Source organism: Epinephelus moara, chromosome 16, assembly GCF_006386435.1.
Source record: "Epinephelus moara isolate mb chromosome 16, YSFRI_EMoa_1.0, whole genome shotgun sequence".
NCBI classification, from domain to species: domain Eukaryota; kingdom Metazoa; phylum Chordata; class Actinopteri; order Perciformes; family Serranidae; genus Epinephelus; species Epinephelus moara.
In genome coordinates this window covers 37,773,208-37,792,568 of record NC_065521.1, presented here as the reverse complement: position 1 = coordinate 37,792,568, position 19,361 = coordinate 37,773,208, and the positions used below count along the sequence as shown (strand labels likewise).

At 41.4% G+C, this 19,361-nt stretch overlaps 2 protein-coding genes across 2 annotated transcripts in view; both read right to left on the bottom strand.

The window, feature by feature from the left end:
- The window catches only part of LOC126402800 (proteasomal ubiquitin receptor ADRM1-like), a 14,453-nt gene extending 8,516 nt beyond the window's left edge, over positions 1 to 5,937 (bottom strand). Inside the window, exons 1-8 of the mRNA XM_050065058.1 lie at positions 5,861 to 5,937; positions 4,971 to 5,200; positions 4,774 to 4,890; positions 3,775 to 3,898; positions 3,574 to 3,660; positions 3,376 to 3,466; positions 2,489 to 2,733; positions 361 to 518 (exon numbers count right to left, since the gene is read on the bottom strand). Of these exons, the coding sequence (XP_049921015.1) occupies positions 361 to 518; positions 2,489 to 2,733; positions 3,376 to 3,466; positions 3,574 to 3,660; positions 3,775 to 3,898; positions 4,774 to 4,890; positions 4,971 to 5,180 (1,032 nt within the window). The 5' untranslated portion in view covers positions 5,181 to 5,200; positions 5,861 to 5,937. The remainder of the gene's footprint in view (positions 1 to 360; positions 519 to 2,488; positions 2,734 to 3,375; positions 3,467 to 3,573; positions 3,661 to 3,774; positions 3,899 to 4,773; positions 4,891 to 4,970; positions 5,201 to 5,860) is intronic.
- A 1,696-nt stretch (positions 5,938 to 7,633) lies between these two features.
- On the bottom strand, positions 7,634 to 19,002 carry LOC126402792 (oxysterol-binding protein-related protein 2-like). Its single transcript, XM_050065046.1, has 14 exons — positions 18,894 to 19,002; positions 18,476 to 18,619; positions 18,279 to 18,390; positions 17,852 to 17,927; positions 17,344 to 17,478; positions 16,199 to 16,296; positions 15,917 to 16,099; positions 14,709 to 14,816; positions 14,536 to 14,625; positions 14,324 to 14,450; positions 13,716 to 13,835; positions 11,974 to 12,097; positions 11,785 to 11,875; positions 7,634 to 11,243 (listed from the first exon to the last, which is right to left on the bottom strand). The coding sequence occupies exons 2-14, from the start codon at positions 18,510 to 18,512 to the stop codon at positions 11,141 to 11,143; spliced, it is 1,404 nt and encodes a 467-aa protein (XP_049921003.1). The 5' UTR covers positions 18,513 to 18,619; positions 18,894 to 19,002; the 3' UTR covers positions 7,634 to 11,140.
- Between the last annotated feature and the right edge of the window lie 359 nt (positions 19,003 to 19,361).

Genomic DNA, 19,361 nt, shown 5'->3' with positions numbered 1-19,361 from the left:
GGCACCTGGTGTGGTCTTCTGCTGCTGTAGCCCATCTGCTTCAAGGTTGGACGTGTTGTTGGTTCAGAGATGGTTTTCTGCAGACCTTGGTTGGAACTAGTGGTTATTTGAGTTACTGTTGCCTTTCTATCATCTTGAACCAGTCTGCTAACACCAGTCTCAACCTGTCAGTTGAACAGGTGTACCTAACAAAGTGGCTGGTGAGTGTATAAACATATCTCTAAAAAAACAATTAAAATACCAGGCTGGTGATGAATAACATTTGAGGAAAAAAAAACAACATTTCCAGATTGAATTTAAATATAATAGTTCACAGATTTAAGGAAGATAACAGCGGACATCCAGCAGTGAACACGTTACCTGCTGAAACTGAGGCGAGCTGAGCGTGTTGTGCAGCTCCTCTGTGCTCTGCGGCAGGGACTCTCCAGAGGGCAGATAAGGCATCAACCTCTGCTGCACCTCAGGGTTGACAAGGATGGGAGCCATGATCTCAGGTGTCAGGACGCTGGCAAGGTCCACTGCAGGTAACAAACACCACCTCTGACTGGTTAGTATTAAAACATATCCTCAACATTTTCTTACCTACAGTTTTAAAATCAGTTTTTCAGTGTAATTAGATTGCATATATCTGTGTGTGAATCTGTAGCTAATCTTAATCTGAGAGGGATTATACACTTTGGATGATGAGCAGGAGTTTGAATGTTGTCTTTGATGTTTTTCTCTATTAACAGACCTGTCTGACCTCAGTGACTGCTCCTGGTGCATTTAATTGCAGTAGGAAATCTCGTCCATGAGTAGATGCATATGTATTATTAAACATTTAGGTTCATTTCATGAATTGGTTAGCAAACAGCTGCTTATTTAATAGGGTTTCTCCCTAATAGTTGACCAAACGTTAGCCGAGCAGAAAGGTCATTAGTCGGCAAGATTTAATTGGTCGCTTAGTCGCACAAAAAAACCCAAGTAAACAAAGTGAAACTCTGTTAGGAGCTGCACCATGTCAAAATAAATCAAAACCTATATGATTGGACCATGTGGGAATTTAATTTGAAAGGACAGACGCAGGAAGTGTCCACGCTCAGCAGTCAGACAGGAGTCAGGTTAATTTCCAGGGCTGGTACCTGCAGTTATTCCACAGGCTAGNAACCATTGTGTTGCCCCGCCCAAAATATATCATTTAATAATCACATTAATATCTTAAACATGCAGGCGACTAGTCGACTAATGGACCTAAATGACGACTGTTGGTCGACTAGGAAAATTCTTAGCTGGGGGCAGCCCTATTATTCACACATCCAACAGTTAGAGGAGCAAAATTATACTTAAAAGTTCTGTTTTGGTTTCTACCAACCCCTGAGGTAAATATCTTTGTATTCAGCTCCTAATTGCTCCACTATGTTCACCATTTAGTCTCTAGCTGTGTCTGTCTGCTGTTTGGTGCTGAGCAGGTAGAGTACAGTTGGTTTTAAGAGCTTTTTTGCTGAAAACTGCTGCTGCTGAAAATTACACTGATGAGAGCAGTGAGAGTGAATAAAACAAAAAAAAAAGAGCTCAAAATTACAATAAAGCTACAGAACTACAGTCAGGTGATTTAAGTCTCTGTAGGTTCATCACTATGAGTGACCCCTTTCACATATAAGTCGTCATGTGATCAGCTGCTGATGAAAACGATGTATTATCAGGGTGTCTACAGGTATCACACAGTTAAATTTAATGCTTTTTAAGACGTGTTCAAGACACTTTTAACCAAATTTAGGGACAGATTTTTGGACAAATCATGTTTTACTTATTTAAGGATCACAGGTAAGTGTTGCTGGCAAGTAGTGTATATGTTGTCTTGTGCAGAGGTAAGTGTTATGTAGGAATATGGTTATTAGAGTGAGTTAAGTCAATCTACATTTTGCCAAAAGGGTTTAAATATGAAGTAAAATCACAGTGTTTTAATCTTTTAAAGTTTTGTTACATTAGAAATGTGCATGTTTACATAGAAAGGCTTCAAATTCAAATTTCAGACTATGTAATTACAGTTAAGGCCTTATTGTTGTGAACACTGAATTTAAGATATTTAAGACTTTTTAAGGCCCCACAGACCCTCAGTTTCATTCGCACACTCTTCTTTAATCTTTTAGTGCATATCTTTACTTCTTAATCCTTCACTATTCTCTAGTTTTAAACCTGGATCTGTAGACGAGGTGAGAGTGATTAATTTTACTCATAAAGCAGGATGCAGAGTTTGTGCCTAACGTAGCGTAGCACAGTAAAATTAAACCAAAGCAGTGACAGACTGCAGTGTTTGCAGGGGGTTCCTGCTTCTGCAACAAATTAAGTCTAACATGTTAAATTACACAGAGACTGTTCACAATGCTAATTATTTGCTGCATAATTACTTGTGAAATTACACTCATTAGGCTTAATTATGTATTTTTCCCTCTGGTGGTTATTTAAGTTTTTGTCTGATCTCAGCTCTGCGGAGCGTCGGGTTGCTCACCTCCCTGACCGCTGGCGGGCACGTTCATGGTGGCCAGGATGCTCTGCAGGTCTCTCAGCTGGATGGGCTGCGTGGGGTTGGCTGCCCCCGCCGCCGCTGCAGTGGTCACAGCAGGGGTGGAGGGGGTGGTGGCTGTCGGGGAGGCTGCCGAGGTGGCGGAGGGAGTGATGGGAGTGGTAGGCACCTGGGTGGAGCCAAGGCGACTGGCAGTAGAGGTGGAGGTAGGGGTGACGGCTGTGGACGGACTGAGAGGGGACAAAAAGTGTCAATCCAGGATCAGCTCACCATTATTACAACCTCCAACACGAAGCACCAACACACATCAACTTGTGATATCTGATGTTACTTTGAGATGATTTTCCCTTCTTGTAGCAAAGGAATATGTTGCACATCTATTTTCAAACAGGTGTGTGGGGGAGGGACAAGCAGAACACATCTTGTAGAAAAACTCCTGCACACTGTCTTACTTGCAAAAATAGTTATTCTAATGCTGCAACGTTTCTGTAACTTGACCTTCATCGGGCAGTGTGCGTAATGAAATGAACTTTCAAGATCAAGATTTTTCTCAGTGCAATTATCGGACATTGGTATCAAATATTAAGTCAACACAGATGCACCTGATCTTTGATTATGATGTACTGACACTAAAACCTGAAGTGTAACGTTCGTGTTTTGCACAGGTGATTCTGTAACTCTTCTACTTCCTCTCTGTTATAACTTCCCCTCATATTTCTTCTTATGTCTGCTTTGTTTGTCAATTTAAAAGCAGAACAAAACCAACTAGGATAGAACTAGAACCAACTAGGCCAAACAATACACAGCCAGTATCTGTGTCTGACAAAGACTTGAAAAGATGGATTTTTCTTGGATATTCAGGACTCAGGTACCTTGTGGAGGAGTTACTGGCTGCAGGAACGTTGCTGCTGCTGCTGCCCAGGAGGTTAGCCAATCCTGGACCTGCCAGAGCCCCGAGACCACCTGTCGTTCAGAAGAAAGAAAAACAGCCACATGATTCTCCTGGGAGCATGAAACTACATTTACCAAGATATTCTCCTCCGTTGTCTGATTAGCATGCAGGCACGAACCGATTCCCCCGAGTCCAGTTGGTCCAATGAGCTGCATGAGCTGGTTGTGGCTCATGTTACCCAGAAGGCTCTGCAGACCGCCCTCGCCTTTACAGGAGAAAAATAACAGGTGACATAAAGCATCAGAACAAAATTCTGTTTTCAGATGTGTCCTAACAGCATGTCTGAAGCTCTTGAACATTACAGGAAAATACTTGTTACCTCCCAGGGCGGACAGATCATGTCCTCCGCTGCCACCGCTACCAAGGGCACCGGGCATGGGCGGGTTGTTGAGATACTCGTTCACTTTACGGCAGTGCTCCTCGTCTTTGTCTGTCTTTGGCTCCTGAGATCAGACAAACAAAACCAAAATGTTTAATCTGGCTCACTGGTGATGAATTTCTGAATAAACAAAGTGTTTATTCAGTAGTTTCACTACATTGAGTACTGATATAATTTTGTGGTAAAAATACAATAAGATGAATTTAAAATGAATTGGAAAGACGCAGTAAGAGTAGGTTTGACTATCATCTGTTAAAAGGATAGGGCTGGCGTTATTCTGTATTTTTTTGGTCAACATGTCTTCCTCCCAGCGACTTGAACATATATTTTCACTGCGCCTCGTCTACATCAGTGAGCTCACTGTGCCCTGGGAGGATGCGGTGGCGGAGGCCTACGAATGCAAGAGACGTAAGTACGCTGAGCTGGCAGCTGACGCCAAACAACACGGCTTAAAAGTGAAGGTTTGCCCAGTTGAAGATGACTGCAGAGGCTTCATAGGCAATCAACTACCAGGCTGCTTAAAGAAGTGGGAATTCAAGGCCAAGCCCATTGTCAGGCCATCAAAGCCCTCTCAGGCGCAGCCAAAAAGGCAAGCTGGTGGCTATAGATTAAGAGGAGAGACAACGCAGGGGCCCTGAAATATCACTAACAACAGCAGGGTTCGAGGGAGTAAGAGCAGAGGGGGGTGGACCTGGGATGTCAGGTGTTGCCGATGAGCCCTCTAGAGGTGTTGTGGGCCTATCATCAAAACCGATGACCCTAATGAAGCTTTAGCCCTCCCTAACCCTCTGCTGGGAAAGAATATATGAAATAGCAGTATATTTACTAGTGTTATTACCTTCGTAATAAATGTTAATTTCCTCCACATTTACCTTTATCATTGTGTGTTTTTATCAAGTGTAAATCAAAGTGTGGGGAGCAGACGATCGTGCTGCATACCTGCATCCAGAAGAAGAGTCTTTTGGAGCCAGCTTTGAACTTCAGCACATAGACTCGTCCGGTGGTGCACTGGTTCACCCGTTTGAACTCACAGTCATCAGGAAAGATGATCAGGTCCTAAATCAGGACAGGAAACAGGTTAATAATAGGGTTGTACACAGAGGAAGCTTTTATTACACAAAGACGATGTCTCCTACATCATCCACGTTCCCGGTCGTCCGATCCTTCCAGCAGAAGTGGATGAGGGAGTCGTCAGTCTGCTGGATGTAGACCTGACCTTTGCGCTTGTCAGGGGTCACCGTGCTGCCTTTCATGGTCATCTTACCGGCCCGGAACTCCACCAGGTACTTGCTGGAGGAGCCGCGGGACCCAGACACCATGCTGGGGAACAAAGCTCCAGAGGCCATGATGAGGAAGACAAGTTGTGCTGCAGGGAGGACACAGAGGAGGGAGAGACATCATCAGGGTGAAGTCTGAATCAGGTTTATTGCCATGAGTAATTTGACTTGGTGTTTTGGTGCAAGAGAAAATAAAAATCAGATACTGTAAAATCAAGAAACATAAACAAATAGAAGAATAAAAAAACTGTACAATAAAATTTGAAAAATGACTAAGAGGTCATCTTTTTCCTGCTGTGTCACTCCACTCTGCTAATGAACATGTAATTAAGTTGTAGATTAATATAAATGTAGATTAAATGGTAATTCTTGCTTCCACATCCATTCTGGACGTGTCTCTAACCTACTAGCCCATTTACTGTGAAGCTAATTAATTATTTCCTTTCAGCAGATAATAACACTCTCATAGACTGACACTAAAATAACACATTAAGCAGACAACATGATAAAGAAGCAGATCTGAACCAGAACATAATACTGGAACAAAGCTCATCCCAGTGCTCCCATAATAACCCAGCTACTGGAGTAGCCACAGATGACTCTGCATCCTGTAGCACGCCGCCTGTTGTCGGCTCGACGTCTTCACGACTGAGCTGCACTTTCACATTTCACACACATAAATTAAACACACGTCTGTTTACTGTGTTACTGAGTCACAAATATACGTAATAAAAGATGTTTATACTTACATGTTCTCACTGAAATACCGTTCAGCCGGAGAGCAGGCAAAAACACTGAGGGGGATTCTGATTGGCTGGCTGGTGCCGGTGCGTCGTTGTGATTGGTTGAACCGTGTGTCAGTAAGGAGGACTTTAAATGTCCATGCGCATGTTCGGTAGAGATGACACAGCACAGCCTGTTTACCGTGCTGAAGCTTTTTATACAGAAATAAATCAAACTGAGATTGTTTGGATCAACTTTCTAACAAGACATCCGTCATAAAGTATTTACATGTTGTTACCGATGGCTTTATTAATCATTTATAAATCAAGTCTTATAAATCATTAATGAGATTAACCTCTGAGCTTTGACTAGATTGTGATAAATCCATTTGACTGGGTTTGATGGGCTGCAGATGTTACTAACGCCCAGTGGTGGAAAGTAACTGAGTATTTTACTCAAATACTGCACTTAGCTATCATTTTCAGGTACTTGTACTTGAGTATTTCCATTTTATGTTACTTTAAAGTTCTACTCCATGACAGTTCAGATGGAAATACGGCATTTTTTTTACTCCATTACATTTATGCTAAATTTAGTTTAAATAGAAAATAAAAATTACAAATAAAATATGTGTTACTATAGTTTCAGCTACCCAGCAGTATATATACAGTAATTAAAATTAGCACCAACTTCACAAGATGCAACGTTTAAGTGTTGGACACATTAATCTACCAATAATTATAATCCAAATATGTAATATGTCTAATTCTTTTGAAGAGAGATATTTGCACATCCAACTGTCTCAGAGAGGTTTTATTATTATTTCTCAGACGCAGAGTCCTTGAACAGAAAATTCTGCACACTGCTTTTGCTCAGCTCCACAATTTATATGTAACACTTGCTAATAGACTCAATATGTCTAATTCTGAAATATGCCAGTCTGCATAATAAGTACTTTTAATTTTGGTAATTTAATTTTATTTTGATGCTAATACTTTGGCACTTCTAAACTACTAAAGTACATGATCTGAGTTTGTCTTCTCTCACTGTTCACAACATGAAGCATTTTTAGGATTACCAACATTTACACTAGCATTAATACAAAAAAGAAAGGGACAAAACTAAACTACTAAAGTGTGCATACTATGCTAAAAGACAATGCTAACATTAGGGATGAGCAATTATACCGTTATTTGTTTCTGTATCTGTTCAACCTATTAAATTATCTGTATCTGTACTCGGAATATGCAGGGTTAAAACCTGATGTGGGTGGAGTTTGTATCAAAAATGTGTGGGGGGCCTAACTGGAAGTTGTTCTGAAAACCTGAAATTGATATAGGTTGATCAGAAGTTGCTATATTTATTATTTATTAGGAAGCTTTTTACAGAATCATCTCAAAATTGAGTTTTAGATCATTTTGATCACGTGTTATATATTAAACACAGCTCCTAAAATGAGGATTTGGTCCCCCTGTAATGAATCATTGTTTACTGGTGACCTCTTATCACACCTTGCATTGTGTCAATGAGTAATACGTAGTTTTCCCTTCTCAGATTGTTTCTTTTGAATATTTTATGAGGACCTATGAGGAGAAAGGATTTCAGTTCTTCAAAAGAAAAAGCAAAGATTAGAAAAAAGGCAGAAAAAAATACGAGATATGCAGCAGAAAAATGTCTTCTTTTTTTTTTATATCCCATAAATCATCTTGTAACCTCAAAGCTGGGAACCACTGGTGTACACACACACACACACACACACACACACAGTGTTAAAGTGATTGCTCAAACGATGACAGGGCTGGTAATTTCAATAGTCCATAATTTATTTCTCAAATATGCCTTGTAAGCATACATTTGTATGTGGATAACAGTATGAGGAGAAAACAAAACAAGAGCTTAATGAACATACAATGTAAACATTTTCAAATAGATGCTAGACGAAACAAGAGGGTAAAGAGTGTGAGATCAGAGGGACCATCAGAGCGAACCTGCAGCTTTGAGAGTCTGCAGGCGTCACAAAGTGCTTTGAATTCAGAGTGAAGTTGAGGGCAGCCAAGGGGAGACGTGATCAAAGATATACTCTCACTGTACAATATGTGCGTTGGACTGTGAGCAATCAAATATGCAGTTTATGCAAGGTTAGTGCTCAGAAACACAAAGAAACATCTACACACAGTCTCTAACATGTGCTGAATGTATGTCAGCTTTATATCATCAGCACACAACATTTATTATCTGCTGCCTCTGTAGTGTCTGAAGCACACGTCGGCTACAAGCTGAAGAGGAGTTAAATGTTTTATTTCTATTCTTCACATTTCAGGAGGGCAGACTGGAGGGATCAGTTTGCATAGGTTCATGATGGCTACAGAGTCCTGTCTATTTCTGCTGCTGCTGCTGCGTCCGAAAACAGCTTTCATTGATGGAGAAATGTCTGTGGGGATTGAACTGGAAACTCCGCAAACAGTCAGAGTTACGTGTCCATGTGTGAAGACGGCTATAATCAGGAGTCGGTATGACACAGCACCTTGGCAGGAGGCCACGGAGGGAGAGCCTTAAAATTCCTACTCCTTCTTGGAGTCATAACTCAGTCAAAAATATATGACACATATTTTTAGATTGAGTCTGACTTATACATCCTGTGGATATCATTAAATCAACATCTCGCAAATCCAGAACTTGACTGAGGATCATCTCGCTTTTAAAGTTTCTTTACTATCAAAGTCATTCCGTGTTTGTTGTCTGTACATTTTATGGGTGCACTGCAAACAAGAACTGCTAACAGCTAATTCAACAAACTTTTAAAGGTCCAGTGTGAAGGATTTAGGGGGATATATTGGAATAAAATATTTATACCTACGTTTTTATTAGTCTATAATCACCTGAAACTGATGCTGTGTCTTGACTTGCATTCTTCCATACCTATACTTGCTATTTTAAATGCTTAAGTGCATTCACACTGACAAGTATGGTAAAGTGCAGTACACTATGAGTACCCATAACAGTCAGATGTTGAGTTTGGAACGCTGCACACTTCTTACCCTTAATGATCGCCATTTTTGCCATGTAGCTGAAAGGGAGGGACCACCAAACTTGTGAAAATGGTGGCTGAAAAAGCTGCATCGGTCGTGGTTGCTCCGGTTAACAAGCAAACAAGCAAGTACACATTTTGGCGGGCGACATTTGCAGTCAAACATTGGCGGTAATGCTCCATCTGGTTGCAATTTGCCATTTAAAAGAAGATCATTCATTAATCAACTGTTACTCCTGATAAGAGCACAGTAGCTGTGTTTGATTTGAGACACGAAATTCATGTATTGCGCAAGTAAGTACAGAGTATACACAGTGTGTACTACGTGGAAGTGTACTACAAGAAGTATCTGAATTGAGACACGGCCTAAGGGGCCGTACACATGCCGCCTCTAACTGCCTGGAAAACGCATGGTCAAGAACTGGGCACTACTTTTGTTTTTTTTCCGCCAGTTGTCAAGCGCGCGGTGGCAGCTTGCCTCTGAGGTTGCTAAGCAACCTTAAGGAGCACCGTATCATAGCCTATTTACCCAAAATCCTGAGTGCAGGGATGATCTTCCTCCAGGCGCTGTTTATAAGTGTGTAGGCCTATTGTCTGTGGGACAGATGTAAAGCTGTGGGTAGCCCTGCACTAACATGATCAACTTTTCCACATTTACCAGATATTGAATATTTATGGAAGACGGGAAAGATATCTGTTGGCTGTGATTGGTTGCTCCTCATCACATGACATGCGGTGCGCGCTCCTGTGTTTCAAAAGTTGAACTCTGTTTATCTTGGGGCGCAGCCCTGAAAAGTAGGCTCCTGGGAATGAATGCACGCTGCGATGGCGTCACTCTGTCGTTTGAGCGTGCCTGCCGTGTGTCTACATTGAGAACATTAAGTTTGAGGGCACAAAAAATGCGGCATGTGTACAGCCCTTAGGAATCTTGTTTTGGTTCCCTCACATTTGTATCTATATACAAAGCGGGCTGTCTTCCACGGAGTCCGCATTGTTGTTTCTACAGTAGCCCAGAACAAACCAAATAATGGCTCTTGATACTGTCGAGCCATTTGTGTCGGCCAACATAGATCACCTTCACACTTCGCAAACGGGAAGTTTCAGTCAGTTGCAATCTGCAACTTCACCACTAGATGCCACTAAATCCTACACACTGGACATTTAAATGTTGACAATTTGCAAAGTTAGTTCGTCTTTAGTACAATAAACAATAACAATAGGAGTTACAAAATCTGTCAATATGAACTTTTCATTTATGTTGTTGTGACTTTATGGCTCAGAATATACCATGGACATGTCAGACTGAAAACCCCCTGCTTTGAACCACTGTATCCTTCTGCTTCAACGTTTCATGTGAATCCATTTACAGTTTTATAATTAGTGCAGAAAAAGGTTTTTATGGCTTTAACTTGTGTAAATAATCCACCTTGGTGATCATGCATGCACCAATTATTATACACATCATCTATGTTACAGCGGACAACATTATAATGTACCAACAATATGTTTACTGTGACGGTAAACATGGTTAGAAGCAGCTTTCATCTCTACTGTAAGTCTCTATTCACAGAAAACGTAACACACATGTGACATTTTAGGGATGTTTACAACTAACTAAAATACACATCTAATATTCAAATGATAGGTTTTAAATGCATATAAAAAGTAGCAGATGTGTTTAAATAACCCCTGATATTTGAATGCAAGTGGACAAGAAGTGTGTGGGACGACTACAGGTGAGATTATGGTTGAGTACCTGAACTAAAACTGAGAATATAGTCTCTAGAAGTCAGAGCTTTATGTTCTGCAGCAGCAGCATGGTCACCACACACACACACACACACACACACACACACACACACACACACACACACACACACACACACACACACACACACACACACACACACACACACTCACGCACTCATGCACACAGGTGACTTGTTTAAAACCCTCGACAGGTGAGTAACATACACGTGGACTATTACTGTCATGATTAGGGCATATTATAAAGATGAAGATGTCTGACATTTACATTAAGTAAACTCTAAAATTCTCCTTTCTATAATATTTTCTCCTGTGGACAAAGTTCACAGTCGGCAATAATCTGATAAACTGTCTGATAACATTCAGATATCAGCTCTTCATGGATTCAAACAGACACACAGTACCAGTGAGCGTCTGGACGTCACAAGAGACACAAATCTTAGATGCTGAGAAATAAAGTGAACCCTATCAGAGAGGAGGGAGATCTCCACACCGAGCACCTCCTCCTGTGTCAATAAATGTTGGGACAGTCAGTGTAATTCCTGTCAAAGTATCCACCTGTGTACAGCCAGTCCTCGGCTCCTGTATGAGGGTTTGTTCCCAGCTGAAACCACCTGGAGAGACATAATAACACACAGGACTTGTTTGTAATGACACGGTAAAAAGAAATATGACATAACGTGAGAGATGGACAGTTTTTAAACATGTTTAAGTTCTGAACTGAAAAGCTTCTTCTGCAATCAGCTGGGAAACAGCTGTGTGTCATCAGTGTGTGCAGATGAACAGTGTTTGGCTTCACAGTGAGATTTTATTTATTATATTTATATTTATTATACACTGATCTGACGTGAAGAATCGCCTCACCAACTTAAATTTGGCTCACTTACAGATTATTTTGTGATTTACTAAACTCATTGTATTTCATTTCTCTGTGTATTTAACGTTGTCATGCTGCGGCCTTCAAACTAATCTGACTACATCCCAGCCAGACTAGTGATGGAAATATCACCGTCATGACTTTTATGTAAAAGTGACTCCGTGTTTTTCTGTCATGTTAAACTGTCATGACATTTATGCAACATGGTGCATGTCTGAGAGGGGGCTTTATCTACAAGACCTTGAACTTGAACTTTGAATTCTGTGTCAAACACACACCTGGTTGCCCACTCCTCCTCATCCTTGGAGCGTTCCCTACGTGAAGCTCTTTGTTTCTCCTCTAACCGCTCTTTCTCCAAACTCGATAAGTCTGTAAGAAAGACAGAAACATGAATGAAGAAGCCTTTACAGAACCATACAAGGGTTGTGTGTGTGTGGAAGGAACAGTTAATGTGAGGTAGGTGTTACCTATGTCTCCATTCTCCATGGCTCTGATGTCGGGCCTCAGCCGGCAGTCTGTTGGCGCCAGTAGTCTCTCCATGCCAGGCTCCAGTTCGTTTAGTGTCATGGCAAAGCTGGTGAAGTTATACATCTACACAGAAGGATCAAAGTCTGTGTTCATAAAGTGATTTGGCAGGCAGATAAATCAGCTAATTCAACAAATCTCAATGTATTGTGCTACTTTTGAAAGGGTAGAAAGTGACAGTGACGAGTAGCTGCAGCATTTTATCCAAAAGTTGAATATTTTTCAACTCAGTGACCAGAAAAAAACACCTCAAACATGCAGCGCTCAGCACAGAATATAAGATCAACGCCTTGTCATGCTTTAAATACATGGTGCTCCCACAAAAAACAGAAAAAAACATGAACATAGCGGTTACAGTGGTGGCTTGCTGTCCCCTGTGGTTGACTTGTCTATAGTGCTGTAATGCAATGTTGCGGTTATCGCCTCAGCCCTAATGTCTAATCAAAGGTAGTGAAGAAGTAGACTGCAAGCTAACAAACACTGACATCAACAATCCAGGAATTAACAATATTAAGTAATAAATCTTAAGCTTGACAAGTGTTTCATGAGGAAGGAACTGCACTCAACATAACGGCTGAAAGTCAGAGATTTGAATCATCAGATTGAGATTGCTTCAAGTCGAGTCAGTGTGCAGTATACTTCTAGGGACATTGCGGTCCCCAGATTTAGCTACAGAGTGAGTGCTTCTCACTTTCACGCTGCTCTTTGGTACATACAGCTGCGTACACGTTGGAAGCTGCCTGGAGGAAAAGAGGCTCTGCCCAGTAAGGCCCTGATCAAACAGAGAGCATTTTAGCAGCTGGAGGCGCCTTCTTGTAATTATTTTTAATAAGAATGAAGTTTTTGGCTCGCAGTTTTTAAGTTGCGCCTTGTGTTTCTGCACTTTAGGAGCCTGGCGTTTTTGCCAGAGCGCTCCGAACTCCTTGAGTTGAAAAAACTTCAGCTAAGAGTGGAAAAACACTCCACATCATCTCTTTTCGTCATCTCTTTTTTTCCGTTATCGGGCCTTCTGTGGTGGTCAGGACAACAAGTTTACAGTTGGTAAACAATGGAGGAGAAACTGGTGGTTGCGGTTGCTGGATACCCAGAGCTGCACGACCCGACGATAGACAGCTGGTTGTCAAAGTGCCTCTGAGTCATCCTAAAATATGCCTGGAAATAGCCATCAAGAGACAAAGCTCCTGGACCAACTGGTGGTACTTCCCATGATCCACCCTCTTTTTTAGGGTCTCATGTACCCACACAGATCTCCGTTTCCCTGGGCCCAACAAACTATTTGCTGACAGCCTCTCACCCTCAACCAGAGCTACAGCAAGTACCCTCTGCCTGAGGATTTTAGGAACTAGATACTAATTACTGTGACAATAAATAAAATAAAATAAATAAATGAACGGTAGATTGATTACACGGGAAGGTTAGAATAAGGAGATGAGTGTGTGGTTGCCTGACAACAGTAAAAAGGCGCAACAAGCATTTTTTTCACTAGTTGCATTCAATTTAAAGAAAAGCCATTTTGCGACCTGCAAAACACTTTCTGTGTGATCAGGGCCTAAGGCTCCGAAATAACGTTATCTTAATTAATAAACTTAATTAGAATATAGTCTCTGTTTTTTCTTTCATACCTAGTGTGTGTGTGTGTGTGTGTGTGTGTGTGTGTGTGTGTGTGTGTGAGAGAGATATTGACCTGTGCTGAGTGAGCAGGCCGCGGCGTTATCCTCCACAGTAAGGCACTTCCTGGTATCACAGTCACAGTCTCTTGAACTTCTGGCATATCATCTGCTTCCTCGCCTTCACAATCATGTTCCTACACACACACACACACACACACACACACACACACACAGATAAAAAACATAATTTATACCTGGACTAACGAGCTGAAGCTCACAGTACGTACAGTTCATGTGCAAACAAGTGATCCACAGAACTACGGTTGCCACAGATTCAACACGTCTCTCAAGCAACAATGCATGTCATTGCAAGACATTATGGATTAGTGCTGGCAATGATCTAATCATACACTTTGAACATAACTCGAACTAGACAACAGCAGTAGCACACTACAGATATCAAATACACTTTTACCTTACCTTCTACTAATGCCACTGCATGTTATTGTGAAAGGAAAAGATACCATTTGAGAAAAGAATTCAGAGTGATGAGTCACAGATTACTTCACGTTGTAAGACAGATAAAACATGTCAAAGACAAACCGGTGATCAAACTCTGAGCAGCATTTCATCTCAGATGTCAGTCGAAGCAGAGTCGACTGTAAATCTGAGCGCCGCTTACCTGTTTCAGCTTTTTTGATTCTCCCCCCGTCTTCTTCTCTGACTTCTTGTATGCTTCGTAAACCTTGGGGTCCACGCTGTACATGCACTCCGTCCACTTCCCATAGATCACTCGCCGCTTCTTCTTACTGGTTCAACAACAAAGAGAATCCAATCAGTTCTCTGACAATTAATCACAACCGCTGGCTGTTAACAGTGTTGTTGTGCTCTAACCTTTTGTCTTGGATATAACCTTCGACTTTGTGCAGCTCTTTCCCAAACATGCCGCACGGTCTAAAGTTCAACACACACTTATCTCCCGTGCTGATGAATGAAACAAAAAAAGTCAATCAATGATCAATGTTCCAGCGAGTTTAAGTCTTGAAGTGAAGTATTTGACACCCTACCTGTGGTTGACTATCTCCACGGTTCCATATTGCTCAATCCAGAGTTTTCCGAGGATGATGTTGTGCACACAACACATTGGGTTTGTCCACGTGTACGCTTCTTTATGTCTGGAAGAAATTCACAGAATCTTAAAGGAACAGTTCAACATTTTGGGAGATACACATATGCTTTATTTTCTTGCCAAAAGTTAGAAGAGAAGACGGATGCCACTCTGATGTTGGTCTGTTAAATATGACGCTTGTAGGAGCTAAGCCTATTACTTGCAGCTACATGGATGTTACACCCAGCCAGACGTGCTTTGCCTTGGTTATGTTGAGTTCAGACAATGAACTGCAGGTTCCAGTTGCAGAATAATCATCATATTTATTTATACCACAAAACACAGGCTGAACAAATGTCCATTTATTTATCTTTCATTCAAACCGAACACACAGCATGTTGCACACTGTCCCGTGCCACAGTGGTCAAAAACGTTTTGCTCTTCCAGAGTAAAACACCTGACGGCAAAAATGTTGTTCCGACTTTTAAACCCTAGTACCCTAGTACTATCAATACAGCGCCACCAGTGTACATACATAGCAGCTGGTTAGCTTAGCTTAGCTTAGCATGAAGACAGGAAACGGGGAAACTGCTAGCGTGACTCTGTCCAAAGGTATTAAGACATTATAACTCATTTGTTTAATCCATACAAAAACTTTAATGTAAAAAAAATTACACAATTGGTGGTTTCTGTTATATGGTAGCCAATTTCGTCATCTGCTGCAAGGGTAAGGAGCTCGCAGACCGCATTGTTGTCCCAATTTGTGGACATTTTCAACTGCTGTTCTTCTTCGAGTTAGCCGCTAACTGCTAACAGCTACTTTTTAAATTTCCCGTGGTGGGTCACATGCATAATATGTCGTCAAAACGTCCTGTTAATCCGACCAGCTGTCCTGTTCTGCAGTTGCACCTTTTATACAGATCGGCCAGATGGCATAATGGTGTGAAATTCACACCTTGAAGAGCCAGTGTAAAAGGTGCAATAAAATTTCATATTTTCACAAAGTTTATCGACAAACTACAGTGTAAACATCAGAGTGAGCAACAAACTTAGAGCTTTTAAGAAAAGCCACTCACTAACATATAATCAAAACAATCAAACCCAGCTAAGAAGCACAACCACAACAAAGCTAATTAAATACCAAAAAATTACCTGAAAAATACTCACTTCAGTAACTCAAGTGTCATGGTGCCTTTCGGCTCAGCCTCCACACTTTTGCCCCAGAACTTGAGTTTTGGGTAGATGGAGCCATGAAACTCGAACTCTTGCTTTAGAGACTGGGCATGGAAGGCACTGACGGGAGGGTGGTGGCTCACCTGCTCCGAGATCAATCTGTATCCCTCGTCCTCTCTTTGAAAAAACATTTGAGAACTCACATTAATGAACGAAAAACATTTTGGTTTATTTGTGTCTGTCTCATCAAGACAAAACTGTTCTACTCTCCAGTACCTTATGAGTTCATATGTCTCTCCTAGTAAAGGATTAAATGGCTTTCCAGTCCGTTCCCATTGAGACGCTACGGACGAAACAGCAAATGCAGCAACAACCTGTCACAGAGACATGAAGTGAATCAGAGCAGAGCTTCTCAAATGTGATGATTATCAGATTTTCTTTGGGTGCTTTCAGACCTAGAGTTGTTTTGCTTTGGTCTGAATCAGGGTCTAATTTTGTTACAAAGTTGTATAATTGCCTAGAGTTGGTTCGTGTTCTCACGGCAGCATTTACAAGCGGACCAGATCAAATGTCTTGTGTGAGAAAGCTGCTCTTGATTGGTCAGAATTTCCATGTGGGAAAAATCCAGGAAGTAAAGCAAACGTTGAAGAAGAGTACACTTGCAAGATAAATGTGACACTTTCTAATGTCACAATGGAGGGACAACTACGCAGGTTGATTTTAGCGCTGCTCATCGTGGACTATATTGCTGTCATTGTTCATTTTAGTCAAACCATACAGTTTGAAAACGAGGCGCGGCTCCAACTAGAAAACAATGTTTTGATGCATTGGATGTGCTGAATGTGCATATTAAGGCAGTACAGGAGGAGGTGCACATTAATAATCCTCCAGGACTGTAACATGCTCATGTTTAACCCAAACAATGTGTCATGTGACTGCAGTTGGTTCAGATCCAGGTCGGAACACGTTCTCACCACAAACGAACCGCGTAAGAGTTCATTTTTAACCGGACTGAGACCACCTCTTCAAGAAGGTCTCGGTCCGGTTGTTTTGGTGTGCACCAGAGTGTGATTGCTGTGTTCACACCTGCCCAAAAGAACTGCACTTAGGGGGCAAACTAACTTGGGTTCGATTGAACCGAACAAGCCAGTAAAACTGAATGTCTTTGAGTTTTGGACTGTTGGCCAGACAAAAAACACTATTTGAAGATGGTTAATAGGATATTTAATCTGACAGTTTAAAAGACATATTAGTCGATTACAAAATAATTGTTAGCTGCAGCTTTAAATCAGAGTAAGATCTGTTACATTTATCTGTTCAGGTGTGTTTTGAACAATGCAGACAGAAAAAAAATTAAAATAGAAATAAAGTTAAGCTAAAAATAAAAACAACATAACCTCAGAGTCATCCATTATCTGTACCTGCATACGATCTATTGAGTCAGACAAACTGCAGGCTTTGTGGATGAGGTGAGTGTGCTCCATGTACTCCGACATTCTCTGGAGGAAGCTCAGCGGCTCGTTAAACACGACCGGCATCGCTATTTTAGACAGCTCCTGTAAGAACCACATGAAAAGATCAAATAAGACCAGATAAATAAGCTTTACAACAACTCATGCATCATATTATTTAACTTTTATGCAACAAATATATTCTGCCTTTTAAGAGTAGGGCATGTGTTTCATGTTCATTGTATTCAGATGTTCATTTGAGCTATTTTAGTTCTTTCAGATGATTACATAAAATGTCGGGCAGAGAAAAGAGTTCAGACATGACTAATCTTGTAGCAGCGTGATGAAAGCTGAAACATGGAAGCATTTAATTATTTAAAAAAAACATGTCACACTAGGCCCTGAATCTGACAACAGCCTGTTTGTGACAAAATTGACGACAGAAATTCAGATTCAATTGGAGGAAGGTAGGACTCACCATGCCGATGCATTTCTTCAGTATGCTCCACACACTGAAGTTGCTTCTGGAGATCATTTCAGCAGGCAGGCTTTTCCTGGTACACATTACGACGGAATGTGATTAAAATGACGTTAAATCCAATGAAACTTTTCACAGTGTATCTGTTAACTGCAGGCAGTGTATCATCCAAGAACACAATGTACTGCTTTAAAATCCAGCTGTCTCTCAAGCTGAAACATAAGACTTGACTAGCTTCACCAGCAGTTACTCTAAATGCTCTGCAATGGAGGTATTCACTAGCTAACAGCATAAAAATGTGGTCGCACTGGCCTTGTGTGCTTCCACGTGTGTGTGCATGCATAATGAGCCCCTCCAGCCCCTCACCCAAAGACAAACGTAGTCATGTGGTAACATGCAAACACACTTCTTGTACATGACCCCTCACCTTCGCTCCCACACTCCATTCTCCTGTGTGGCGCTGCCGTCAGTCACCTGCTTACAGTCAAACACCAGGGCATCTTTGAAACTGACCTCACAGGAATCATCTGACTCCAGCCCTGATGGAGGCAAGAGGAGAGGATTCATTTAGACACAGGAAGCAAGCACACTTAACTATATGAGACATCTGTCAGCGTGTCTCACCTGTCTCAGCGTCGTAAAACTCTTCCTCGCTGTTCATACTGAGCAGAGAAAGTAACTGTGCGTTACTCAGAAGTCATGTTTCCACCATCGGCCTGTCCCTGCAGCCCAGCCTCGCTCCAAGCATCACAGACAGCCACACACTACCTGCAACAGCACGGACGCGTTACACAAAGCACACGGCAGCCAAACATGATCTAATACATGCTATGACTAATAATAACAGCTTGCTAGCTCGCTGTCAGTAGCTCTGCTCCCCAAAGAGCCTCAGCTAGGAGTTAGCTATCTGACTAGCTAGCTAGCCGTTAGCCTCGCTGCTGCTAAGTTAAACCGTTAGATGGAGGGTGGGCAGCGGAGAGAAGCTAACGATAACCACGCAGACACTGACACGAAGGTTTAAACACAATACAATTACATATACCTGTGAGTTAAAATCAAATTAAAGCTCAGCTGACATAAACAAGCGGAGAGTGTTCTGCCTCTCAAACAGGGCGGAAGTGGGCGGCAAGGACACCGTGACTGACAGGTGCGACAGCCAATCAGAGCGCAGCCAGGAGAGTTCTAGAAATAGAAGTCAAAGAGCGGCTGTTCAGTCCAGCAGCTGTTTTCACATCAGAGTCAATTATCTGACATTAAAACGTCCACGCGTTCAAATTACTGCTTAATTTATTTATTAAATTATTCATTATAACATTTATTTATACATCACTGTTTAAAGGCAAAGTTACAAAGAGCTTTACATGGTTCAACCTGGATTAAAACATTCCAGGAATAAAATCAGACACTATAAAATAATACAAAATTAAAAAGAAATAAAATCCCGAACTATTATAAAATACAAAAAATAATATACATAATAAAAAAGATAATACAGGACCAGTTTTGAGAT

Bases quoted from the DNA above. Each gene is read 5' to 3' on its own strand.
- LOC126402792 (XM_050065046.1), bottom strand. From the start codon at position 18,512: ATGAACAGCGAGGAAGAGTTTTACGACGCTGAGACAG. The intron at 16,297-17,343 runs GTACAGATAATG...TCTCTGTGACAG, and splicing joins ACTCAATAGATCGTATGCAG to GTTGTTGCTGCATTTGCTGT. The intron at 11,876-11,973 runs GTAACACCTACC...TCTTTCTTACAG, and splicing joins CATGGAGAATGGAGACATAG to ACTTATCGAGTTTGGAGAAA.